This window comes from Anabrus simplex, chromosome 3 (genome assembly GCF_040414725.1).
Source record: "Anabrus simplex isolate iqAnaSimp1 chromosome 3, ASM4041472v1, whole genome shotgun sequence".
Classification (NCBI taxonomy): Eukaryota; Metazoa; Arthropoda; class Insecta; order Orthoptera; family Tettigoniidae; genus Anabrus; species Anabrus simplex.
Window position 1 is genome coordinate 180,353,676 of NC_090267.1, and position 13,886 is coordinate 180,367,561.

Sequence of the window (13,886 nt, forward strand, 5' to 3'; positions counted from 1 at the left end):
CATTCTTGAAAAGGATTTCTCATCATAAACATATCCACCTTGAGATCAGGAAAGCACAATGTTGTTGATATTGTTGCAAGTACCTCACAGTATCTAGTTTGCATGTACAGCTTTAGCTGCCAGTAGAGAAACTTGTCCACAGGAAAATTTTGGGAAGTTTACCTTTCAGTGGTGCAAAAATAATCTGCCTCCGAATAGAACAATGATCTAGAGGAGTCAAGATTTGCATTTCCTAAAGTGATCATCAACATCATCAATCAATCAATCAATCAATCACTACCGATCTGATTTTAGGGCAGTCGCCCTGGTGGCAGATTCCCTAACTGTTGTTTTCCTAGCCTGTTCTTAAATGATTGCAAAGAAATCGGAAATTTATTGAACATCTTCCTTGGTAAGTTATTCCAATTCCTAACTCCCCGTCCTAAAAACAAATATTTGCCTCAATTTGTCCTCTTGAATTCCAGCTTTATCCTCATATTGTGATCTTTCCTACTTTCAAATAAGTCACCACACCACTCAAACGTATTTGTCTACTGATGTCATTCCACGCCATCTCTCCACTGATAGCTTAAATATACCGCTTAAATATAAAGTATGTTACAAGTGTTTTTTTATATCCACCTATTCAGTACAAAGAGATCTAATAAATTAAGAATTAAATCTTGTTATAAAATGTTGCAAAGGACATTTTTCACCCATATTAAGGGCATCATCAAACTCAAACCTATATGGTGAATAATTAGGATCCTGATTGTTCTTACAAATCGTAAAAGAGGATGTCAATGTAGTTTACATAACATTATTAGAATGTCCTTGGTTAAAATCGTAGTATCGAGCTACATGTCACAAGTTCACAAGATTACACTTTCCGGAGCGCTGAGTCAATACACCCAAAACCTGTTGAGCTCAGTCTTTATAATGAAATAGAAATGTGTTTCCTTGAATACTCCTATTGGAGGGTAAGAAAAAGTAAAGCTGTTATACTGTTAAAGATGTTAATTTCATATGTTAAGATAAGACAACAGCTGTTCAGCTGTCTATAGTCTTATTTAACTGGCTTGAAGGAGTGAAAGTCGAATGTGTTACGATAGGATAACAGTCTTCTTTAAGTAGATATGTTCATACACATAACGTTGCTTTTCTTTAACTAACCTTTTCATAACTGATTTAGATCTTTACAGACGAAAGGACGTCACACCAAAAAGCTCTATCAACGTCAATATACCTTCGACTTTCGCTCCTTCAAGCAAGATAAATACGACTATAAACAGCCGAATACCTTTCCTTGCTCCCACAACTACTTAAAGAAGACTGTTATCTTATTGTAACACATAAAGAAGGCTGTTATCTTATCGTAACACATTCGACTTTCACTCCTTCAAGCCAGTTAAATAAGACTATAGACAGCTGTTGTCTTATCTTCGACTTCGACCAGTTGAATGATCGAGTCGAAAGTCAAAGGTGTGAGTTTCAACATCCAAGCCACGACAGATTTTAACACCTGATAAACTTCATTATTAGGTATCTGTATTGACGCTGTCTAATTAAAGCCGAGAAATCTCCACCTTTCACTTCATGCCTTCAACTTAGTAACATATAAATTGACAAGATACACATTGAATTAAAAACACATGTAATGAATCGATAAAAAGATACACATTGAATTAAAAACACATGTAATGAATCGATAAAAAGTTTATAAAAATGCATGAAAAAATTAAAATCCGTAGCCTGTTTCCAGTCATTTGACCAGGTCAGGAATGGAATGAATGAAGCCTCCATCTAGCAGCGAAGATAGGAATTGTGCCAGTTGCTGAAGCCTGTCGCACTCCTCTGGAGCAATGATTAATGACTGACAGATGAAATGAAATTATATTGGAGAGTGTTGCTGGAATGAAAGATGACAGCGGTATAGTTGGTCCGTTATTGGACATTATAAATTTTCCAGCTAACTCATTCCTGGTTGCCAGCGTTTCGCCCCAGTGTGCTAAATTGGGCTCACATGGAATGACCGGGTTTTGAACCATGGAACCCAGCGGGGAAGGGCCGGTGCGCTGTCGCCTGAGCCATGGAGTATAAAAACACGTATTGTTCCATAATGGATTTCGTTGTCTTCTCCTTCGGGTTCCCTATGGAATGTATAGACAAGAAATGTGTTTTTCCACCAATCAAACTAATCATGTACTAGCTGATGATGGCCGTTAAGGGCCGAAAGCGATACTAGTGTAATCTATTTACAATAAATCGTGTATTGATTGGTGGTAAAACACATTTCTTGTCTATACATTGAATCTATCAATACGGAAAATGAAATTCATAAACAATAATACGAAAGCCAACCAGGCAAAACGTAGCGCTTTCAAATATCAAAACTTGAAAATCAAACTAATGAATGCAACCAAAAGCATTGCCTTTTTGAAGGAATGCCTTTCAAACAATTTAACACTGAAATTTCTCCAGAAATACAATAATAAACACAGACGAACTGCTCGGACACACAAAACAGGACTAATGAAATTTGGTTAAAAGAAGAAATAAAATTCTTATATCGTAAGAAACAACACCTCAATAATGAAATTTATTCAACACATCTGAAAGCATCCCATGAACTCCCACACAGCTATTGGAATTACGTTCAACAAATTTCCAGAGATAAAATAGAAGACTTAGCCATAAAGGAACAAAACACACTAAACAAAAAACTGGAAACACTGAAACAACAAAGTAAACAAAAGCCACTAACCATAATCCAAAACAAAGATCCCTCTCTTCCAAACAAGGATTCCCAACATAAATTCCATCCACCTATAAAAAATCTTACACTAATCGCATTTGACGATGTAGAAACGGATATGTTCAGCAAGGGACCCAAATACAACTGGGGTAATGCATCATCCTACCAGAATATTATAACTACCGTTACCGAAACAGAACTTGCTTTACAAAGAATCCCATATGACATACGAGACGAAGTTAGACACGAAATCAATAGAAAAATACCGCAATACATCAATAATATTCACAATAATAACTTAAACATGAATACCACCAATAGATCAAACTTAAACAAACTCAAAAATAAAATAAAACTGAATAATCTACTAATAACGAAGGCCAACAAAGGCAACACTACGGTCATTATGGATAAAAATTAATACATAACAAAGACTAAAAAATGCTTCCAAGACAACACCTTCTCTATTAAATGCCGAGATCCAACCAATAATATACTAAGGAACTTAAAAAATTTACTCAAAAATACACATTTTCTTCTTACCAAATCTGAATCTGCTAAACTTATAACAATGAACCCCCAATTACCATCCCCGAAAGCGTACCCTAAAATTCACAAAAAAGATGTACCCATGAGACCAATTATAAACTATAGAGCCATTCCAACCTATAAATTATCGCAATTCATCCAAAAATTTTAAAAAAGGCATTATTCATTTTTAGCAAACAAAACAATACAAAACTCAATAGATTTTTGCAACAGAACCAAAGAACTAAAGATCGAACAACCATACCCTTGCTTCTTTTGACATAACAAACATGTACCCTAGCATTCCTGTTAAACAAACAATCAAAATAATAGAATCTAATTTAAAAAACCATAGTAACTTGAGCACCTTAGAAATAAACGAACTCATAAATTTACTTGAATTCGCCATAAACAATAACTATTTCAGATTTCACGATACCATATATCAGCAACAAGGCCTACCTATGGGGTCTCCTGCCTTCGGAATATTAGCAGAAATATATATAGATTACTTAGAACACACGTCAGTTAATAAAATAGATAATATACATTTTTGGTGCAAATTTGTTGACGATATCTTCATAATTATAGATAATAGATCCACTGACGCACAAACTATACTAGATAAACTTAACACTTTAGACCCCCAAATTAAATTCACTAAAGAAACCGAAAATAACCGTATACTAAATTACTTAGACTTGACAATAACCAGACACGACAACCACTTATAAGATCTACAGGAAACTCACACACACACACACACACACACCATAAATACCATAAAAAATTACTCCGTTCATCCCAATACACACAAAAGAGCAGCCTATTATAGTACGATATATAGAACTTTTAACATCCCAATGACAGTAGAAGACCGAAATAAAGAATTGAAATTAATCCACGACATAGCTAAACATAATGGATATAGCAAAGAAATGGTCAACAAAATTATTCATAAAATAAAAACCCAACCTAAAACCAAATTAACTAAAACAACCAAACCCAAAAAAGATTATGCCCTATTTACTTTTAACAACACCCATATATATATATATATATATATATATATATATATATATATATATATATATACCATAACTAATATTTTCAAGAAGCACAACATGAAAAAGCATTCAAAACCACACACAACAGCACCAACATTATACATAACACCAAAACAGTCAATAATAATAACAAATACAACCAATCAGGTGTCTACCGTATCGAATGTAACAACTGTGACACAAGTTATATTGGACGTACAGGCAGAAACTTCACCATCCGCTACAATGAACATATAATGAGCATGAGCAATGAGCATAACACATGCTCCGGCAGTACACTTGCTATCCCTCTCAGCAGGTCAGCAGCATTTAGCCATTCCTTTGTTGCAAATGGAGCTAGAATATGGAATTCTCTCCCCCACAACATTAGAGCCATAAATTCCTTAAATTCCTTCAAGTTGTCATGCCGTGAGCATCTCCTCAATGTGTGCCACCAGGCTGAATGAATCTGGTAGAGTGAACGTGTGTATGAATGTACGTTTACTGTGCTTATGGTATTTTGTGTCATTCAACTTTTAATTTGTAACGATAGTTTTAAGACATGACTAAGAATATTTATAGAGTTTATGTTATTTTGTTTCATACTTTGTTTCTAGTTTGTAATGGTAGTTTTAAGATAAGATTATGAATATTGCTCTCAGATGTACATTGTTAATGAAGTGTGGTTAAGTGTAAGAGAGGACCATGAGTCCTAACTTTGCCACTACAAATAAAGGCAAATATATATATATAAAACATAACCATTTTTCATCAATAGGCCAACATGTAGAAGAATCTAAGCATAGTTTCACAGACATCAATAACGATATGACGGTACTAAACATAAACTCTAAGGGCCCCCTGCTCAACATAACCGAAGATTTCTATATTTCTTTGTACCAATATGCTAATCCCAATCATAACATTAATGATGTTACAGAGAAAACCAGCATCATTTTTGATAAAGCCATTCCGGCATTAAAGAATGATTACCTCAAAATAGTAAACACACGCTCTAACAAACCAACGAATCACAAGCCCGACCCCGCCCCTACTTCCCCAATAGCCACTCCTTCTTCCCCTCCACCTACATCCCCCTCCACAGCTAACATGAGCCCCAGACACACTCATAGTAGAACACAGCAAGCCTTCAGACATATTGGTACAAGACCTCCACAACAACAATAGTAAGTACTCTTTCCATATACAAACCAGGCATTCCTTCATTCATACACTATACTTATATTAGCTTATCTTTACAGACTACACCACAAACGAACATAGATGAGAGAGGTGTTGCCACCAACAGCTTCTAAATTCAAACTCAAGACCTGCAGTTTATTATATTAAAATTTACTAGAGTACATCACAGTTGGATCATATAACACAAAAAAAATATTTCATGACGAAGGTCCATACCTGCATGACACTTATCAGCCTCAGAACATTCTCGAAGATTACTTCACACAGCTAAACCGACATAGAAGCAAAGGAACCACACAGAAGATAGAAGAATGGAATCTAAGCAACATGAACTTTTAGTAAGCATTTTAATGTGTTAAACTTTTTAAGTGTTTTATATTGTGGCCCATATGTTTTAATGTGTTCTGTATATTCATGTTCTAACTCATTGTACATTTTTACCTTTGACTACAGATATTTTAACTTCATGCTACTGTATATTACATTTCCATCCCCCATTAGACATCCGGATGTCTTAACACCATAATAACAACTTGTGAATTTGTCTAACGGCTGGAAACTAATCATGTACTAGCTGATGATGGCCGTTAAGGGCCGAAACTGGTACTAGTGTAATCTATTTACAATAAATCGTGTATTGATTGGTGGAAAAACACATTTCTTATCTATACATTGAATCTATCAATACGGAAAATGAAATTCATAAACAATAATTCCCTATGGGAATCAACTTCTATATCATCTGATGGCCAGGCAGGCATCAATTTTTGAAAATGATACAAAGTCTCTCATAGTACATTGGCACTGTCGGTGGCTCCAAATGGCCTACGCAGTGGCCTCCACGGTATGCACTAACCATGCGTCTTGGTAGGTGTGCTATTTACCAACTGATGAACCCAGTTTAGCACACTGTGGCAAAATGCGAACCAGGAATGAGTTAGCTGGAAAATTTATAAAGTTCAATAACGGACCAACTATATTGGTATTATAAATTTATTCATCGGGACAAATATTTCAGATTCCCTATGGGAATCATCTTCTGTAAAACCAGAGTACCTGGAGAAAAGCCTGTCCCACCTCCACTTTGTCCAGCACAAATCTCACATGGAGTGACCAGGATTTGAACCACAGAACCCAGGGGTGAAAGGCTGACGCACTGCCACCTGAGCCATGGAGTATAAAAGCACGTATTGTTCCATAATGGGTTTCTTATTCTTCTTCTTCATTTTATGAAGAAACACAGTATGTCTTTATATTGTGCTATTCTGCTTGCAGGCAATTAATAGCTTTACTTTAAAACCTTAACCAATGTGCTATGTGAATTTTCCTGGTTGAAAAGTAAACTAAAAAGCAGAAGAAACTCCTCGATTGAAAACTGTGTGAAACTGGGAAATCAGCATGGATAATAAAAATTATAAACTATGATGGAAACTGTAACTCAATACAGATATCCTGAATTATATGACTCCGGTGATATTACAAAGGGCACTAGGAAAGTTTTGCAATGTGAGTGAATGCTTTAGAATTTTTCAAAATAATTTCCACCGCACTCAATACACTTCTCCATACGTCGAAACCAGTCACTGAACCAACTCTGCCACTCTTCTTCAGTTACATTTTCACACTCTTGATCCCATGCTGCCAGAAGCTCCTCGTCGGATGCAAAACGCCACCCTTTCAGCTTCATCTTCACTTCTGGGAAGAATGCAAAGTCACATTGGGCAAGATCAGGACTGTATGGAGGGTGATCAAGCACAGTCAACCCTGATCTGGCAAGGAAATCCATTGTTACATTAGCACGATGTGCTGGAGCATTGTCGTGATGCAAGAGCCAAGTGTTGAGCCATGACCTTGGACGGAGCTGCTTGAGAGCCTGGATGACCTGAGGCAGACAACTCTCACTGTACCACTTTGCAGTAACTGTCCTTTGTGTTTCTAGCACAACCCAAGTCAGGATGCCCCGTTTAGTGAAGAATACTGCAATCATCCTTTTCTCACTGACCTTGACTTTCTCACAGTCACAGGAGTACCCTCATCTTCAAACAGCCACACCTTGTTCTGGGATTTTGTTGGGACATCGTAAAAATAAAGCCAAGTTTCGTCACCTGTAACGATGCTATTGACGTTACGCGAAGTCACATTTTCAAACTGTTTTAGCATTTTTTGGCACCATTTCACTTGATGTGCCCTTTGTTCCTCTGAAAGTGAATGGGGCACCCAAAGGGAACAAACCTTTCTAACATGGAGATGGTCATGTAGAATTGAATGAATAGCTTGTTTAGTATTAAAAACTTCATGTTTTGTCCGTATTGACTCAAGATTTTACAATGCTTGGTAAGGCTAAAGGTTCCACCTATTCAATACATTATTGTGAATAGCTTGTGCAGGGATACATCAACCGCCTCTCTTGGTGCAACATTTTCCTCACAGCTTCATTGTTTTCCTCTCACTGATTCAGACAGTCGCCCAGAACGAGGATCGTCTTCAACCCTAAAATTTCCCCTCTGGAACTCTTTGTACCAGCGGAAAATTGTTGTCTGATGTGGACAGTCTTTACCCAGCACAGGAGTAATTTTCTACAGGCACTGGTCAACTTAATCCACGAGCAAAATTGTAGCAGAAAATTGCGCGATATTCACCTTTAGACCATACTGACAACTTGTTTTCAATCCCACTGCTTGGTAAGAACTTGTGTGAAGGTCGTGCCTTGCTGTCTTCTAGACCGGTTTTCATCCCTTACCATAACAGGGGTGTCCAGCCAACTGTTTTTGCATATTGCAAAATTTTCCTAGTGCCCTTTGTAGATGTTATGGGAGTCTACAAAAAAGAGAAAGAAAGAAACGGAATAATATGTTTAATAAAATTGAAGAATTTTGATAACGTAAATTAATTCTAACAAGATGTCAAGTACTCACTTCCCTGCTGCCTTGCCATTGACTGAGTGCTAATGTCAGGCGGCTGGTCAGGTGCAGGCACGGAGGATGTGGTAAGAACAGGAGGAGAAATATTATGATAGGAGAAGCATACTGTTGATTGGAGGTCTGTATCACTGGTAGTATCTTTTTGCTAAAATTTCATCTAATAATATGTTTGTGCTGTCTGTAATTTCATTTATGTTAAAATTAGGATTTGATTTATGATCTATTTAATAATAATGTTATTGGCTTTACATGATGGAGTTTGGCTTTCCCATAAAATTAATTAACATGAACAAACTGTGTATGGATGGTAATGTTAGCTGTGTTTTGCTCACGGGCAGAAAATCAAGTTCCTTCCAGAATAAAACTGGTCTGGGACAAGAGGATGCACTATCTCCTCTTCTATTCAACATTGCACTAGAGAAGATTATCAGGAAATTAGTTCTTGTACCTGCTGGTATCATATTGCGGAGACAACATAGAAAGGACCGATTGCAGAAACAGTATTTAGACAATGTCTATGGTTAAACAATGCATAAGTATGGCTGCCGCATTGCAGAGACGTTATTTATCACTTAGACGCTGTGTAAAACCGATGTTCAGCTGGTCATGTTTAAACACTGCCAAGAACCCTGTTTAACCTCATGAGAGGAGTGAATCACAATCAGAGGTTATGTACCATGAAACATGAGACGATTCCGGGAATAAAGGTTAGTTCGACGGCCTCTCTGTGGGTCGCCCGCTACTAAATCGCAGCAATTTGTTTGACATGTACGGGGAGATAGATCTTAAAATAAGGTTTGGCTTTTCGAGAGACTTGTTTCTTGAGACTGACAAAGGGATAGTCCGGTAATTGTCAACTTGAATTCAATTCTTGGCAACTGATATATTTTATTATATACATGGGGTAATTTCCATGGAATTATAGGTCAGTCCGACTACATACATATCAGAATTATCTGTCCCGATCGTCAGAGGGCTCCGGTTTCCGAGCTTCGCGCAAGTGCACTAGTGTGTCGCAACCAACGAGCTCAACTGATAGCAAATTGCTGCATGCTTCCTTGCTGCCTAACAGAATTGGCTGCTCGGGAATGGACAGATCACAGATACATTTATTTGTTTGTGACTGACGTGATTACTGTAGACATGCGTGTGTGAGAATTTAAGTTTTTAATTTGTGTTTGGGGTGTTTGTAGAAATAATTTGTTTTAATAGTGAACAGTTACGGAAAATCATTTATATTGCAAAACATTAACGTGTGAAGCATTTATAAGTGATTATGGGTAAATATAGAAACTATTCTGTGGGCTTCAAGCTAAGTGTAATTTCCTTCGCTGAACAGCATGGGAACAGACCTGCAGAAAGAAAATTTTCAGTGAGTGAAAAGTTGTTTTGCAATGTGCACATTTTAATTTATAAATTTCTGAATTTAATATTAACTGTTTTGTGTAATACTATATTATTGTATGAGGGTAATCCCAAAAATAAGGTCTCCTATTTTTGTGTAAATACAGAATTCTGTTCGTGTGCCTGTTGGTCAAAATATTGTGAAGAGTGTTTCCCGCGCTCACATATAAACTTGCGCACACTGCGCTGAGGCATTTAGTCTTGGCTTGGCAGTCGTTGAGAATGGAGCTCCCATTGGATGTCACCGCCAAGTGTGAAGTGCGCACAGTTATTCGGTTTTTGAACACAAAAGGTACTGAACCAATTGAAATCCATCGCCAATTGACGGAAGTGTATGGTGAGTCATACGTGGATATCAAAAATGTTCATAAGTGGTGTAGAGAGTTTGCAGCCGGTTGGACTGAAATTCACGACGAATAAAGGAGCAGGAGACCGTCAATTTCCGTCGAGACAGTCGTGAAGGTTGAGCAAATCATGCGTGAAGATCGGCGAATCACCCTGGGATGATCTCTGCATTTGGGTTCCTGAAGTTTCCCGAAGCGCCACTTACAGAATTTTAATGTAAAAGTTGAATTACCGGAAGGTATGCACAAAATGGGTGCCACGTATGCTGACTGAAGACCACATGCGGCATCGAGTTGATTCTTCCTGTGCATTTCTTCAACGCTTTGCAGCCGAACAGGACAACTTTTTGGACTCAGTTGTCACGGGTGATGAAACCTGGGCATTCCACTTTACGCCTGAGACCAAGCAACAATCACGCCAGTGGTGGCATCCCTCTTCGCCAAAGCCGCGGAAATTCAAGCAAACACAGTCTGCCGGTAAAGTCATGACAACTGTGTTTTGGGATCGAAAAGGGATATTATTGGTCGACTTTAATTACTGTGTTGATGGGGTGATAGTACCTCATGGGGATCATTGTATGTACGAGGTTGTAAAGAAATGCAAATCTCTTCACATAGTTATGAGTGTATTGAAGCGTTGTAGTAAGGATGTAAAGGAGAGGGCGTACAAGCCTCTGGTAAGATGCCAGTTACCAAGCAAGTTGGCTGTGCAGTTTGGGTTATGTAGCTGTGAACTTGCATTCGGGAGATGGTGGGTTCAGATCCCACCGGTGGCACCCCTGAAGACTGTTTTCTGTGGTTTCCCATCTTCACACCAGGCAAATGCTGGGGCTAGGCCTTAATTAAGGCTACGGCTGCTTCTTTCCAAATCCTAGCCCTTTCCCATCTTTCCATAGCCAAAATCTTTCAGCATGTTAGTGCGATGTTAAATAACTAGCAAGAAACCCAGTTCGAGTATGGTTCCAGTGCATGGGACACTCACTAAGATTACTTGATAAGAGAACTGGAAAAGATCCAAAGGAAAGCAGCATGATTTGTTCTTGGTGATAATCCGACAAAAGTGTGGTGTTACGAAAATGTTGCAGACTTCGGGCGGGGAAGATTTGGGAGTAAGGGGATGAGCTGCTCGATTAAGCTGTATGTGGTTTTCCGTGGTTTCCAATTTTCACACCAGGCAAATGCTGGGGTTGTACCTTAATTAAGGCCACGGGCGCTTCCTTCCAACTCCTAGCCCATTCCTATCCCATCGTCGCCATAAGACCTATCTGTGTCGGTGCGACGTAAAGCCCTTAGCAAAAAAAAAAATTAAGCTGTACGTTTCGAGCTCGCAGTGGAGAGATGGTATGGAATGACATTAGTAAATGAATGAGCTTGAATGGAGCTTTTAAGTGTAGGAAAGATCATTATATGAAGATAAAGGTGGAATTCAAGAGGATATATTGGCGCAAATATTCATTTTTTAGGAGGAGGAATAAGGGATTTGAATAATTTATCAATTGAAATGGTCACTAAATTTTGAAGTTCTTTGAAAACATGTAAGTGACAAGAGAATTTAATCAATCAGTCAAAAAATCAGTCATTTATATTCAGGGGTGTCACCTAAGTGATAGATTTCCTCTCAATTGTTTTGTCACTTGGATGACTGCTAATACCTGGTATTGTGCCTATATTGTCTAGAACTTGGCACTTTGACAAGCTACAGGTTTTTTTTTACCCTTATCAAATATGAACAGTGTGCATATAGTTGTTAACATTTTAGTTGTCCTTGTTTTTACTGTTTATTTCTTTTCTTTCTTCTATAGATTACGTATAGAACTTGAAACACAAGATCTGATCAAAAATGAACTGGAAGATAATCGACAAAAATTAATGGAAGCCTCACAAGCTTTGCTTGAGTCCCAAGCAGAGGTTATTTTCCTGCGCAATCTCCAACGCCAGTGTGCTCAGTTGCATATGAAGCAGGATCATGGAAATTTGAGCAGAGAAAACTCTGAGACAGTGGAACAGTGTACGGAAGCTGTACCCCTTGCTGCTGTTGAAAAAACTGATGAATATCAACAAACCAATGCAGTAGAATATACACATAAAGGTCTTCAGACTCAACAAAGTGAGGCTACCAAGATGGTGGAACGTGAACGATTAAGTAAGGTAAGGGTTTGGTATCACTTTCCCCTTTTAAGTTACAGTTTCAGAGAAAGTAGTTGAATTTATGAGTGTCAAATATCTAAGGTGTTGATTAAAATTACAGAGGACTTTTCATTAACTTGTGTAGAGAAAAAACATACGACACTCATGGCACACACTCGTGATAATTTCCAGACTGATGGAAATATGGAAGTTTTAATAATCAAATTATGAATAAATAGAAATGGATGCTTACGAACATCTCAACAATTTTTCATCACATGCGGTGGTGCTTGGTCTGGTCCTGCAGATACTTTAGGTTTCAGCTTTTTAAGTGCTATTTCAACCTCTTCTAAAGCAAAGTTGTTGATGTGCAATGTATCATTAGTGAAAGATGGAGCGTTAAGTATGCAATTTTGTGCCTTATACGGGGAATATACTGATTGTAAGTAGTCTGCAAAACCTTCTACAATTTCATCTTTAGTATCTAGTACGTTATTTTCATATTTGTGTCACAATCCCTACTGTTCTTTCTCCTGTTTTTAATGTATGCCCAGGAAGATCTGGCATCATTATTGATACCTTGTTCCACTGTCTCATTGTTTTTTTTGTTCAGATTTAATTTGTGCTCTATGCATTTTATAAGTAGCCTCCATGGCTCAGGTGGCAGATTGCCAGCCTTTCACCTCTGGGTTCAAATCCTAGTCACTCCACGTGAGATTTGGGCTGGACAAAGCGCAGGCGGGGAAGGTTTTTCTCCGGGTATTCTGGTTTTCCCTGACAGCTGATTTTGAAGAAGGCTTTACCAATATACCGTACCTTTCCTTGAATGACAACTTTCAGTAAGAGCCCCTCAAACCTATCTGTGACCTGCTTAAACTTCAGCACACTTAATCCTCTCTTGACAGCCGTGAGCACACCCCCACCCCACTTAGCGCTATGGTCAGCCCTGTACACTGTACTGCTCACTACAGACCTCACTATCAAACACAGTAGAGGCTAGCCAAGTCTCTGTTAAGGCCACGAAATGCAAACACTTGCAGCGTCACAAAATAATCTAAGACCCGTTACTGCATGCATTTAACCTAGATTCACATTTTAAACCTTTCATATACCATGGAAGAAACTATTTCCAAAATGTATCCAACATGGTGCATTCACAGCATTCAAGTAATTCACTCGGATAACTCACTGACAAACATAACCTCACGCAACGAAAGAAAAACAAAAGGCATGATTCAAAGACAAGGAGAAATCTATGCTGGCTCCCCTGTGCAAGTGCTTTATTTATTGGATTACTGTACTTGTGTGCATTTTAGATGCCTTGAACTTGCACGGAAAGTATCTGATGTCTTAAAATATCATGGCTTAATGAAGAACGATGGGAGAAATTCTCTTGCTTCCGTCCTTCCATGTGCTTTACAGCACGATTTCCCGCCATAGCACTTCTCTTGTAATTCAGAAATGCCAACCCTTGACGCGTCACGAAGTATTCTAAGACCCATTAATGCATGCAATCACCTTGATTCTCAGTTTAAACCTTTCAAATGCCATGGAAAACACTATTTCCGAAATGTATCCA

The 13,886-nt window shown here is 38.1% G+C and overlaps 1 protein-coding gene across 2 annotated transcripts in view; it reads left to right on the forward strand.

Annotated features, from left to right (window-relative positions):
* LOC136867146 (centriole and centriolar satellite protein ofd1) overlaps positions 1-13,886 on the forward strand; it is a 96,271-nt gene that overhangs the window by 44,758 nt on the left and 37,627 nt on the right. For both annotated transcript variants that reach the window (XM_067144257.2, XM_067144258.2), the window contains exon 5: positions 11,983-12,328. In XM_067144257.2, the coding sequence (XP_067000358.2) occupies positions 11,983-12,328 (346 nt within the window). The remainder of the gene's footprint in view (positions 1-11,982; positions 12,329-13,886) is intronic.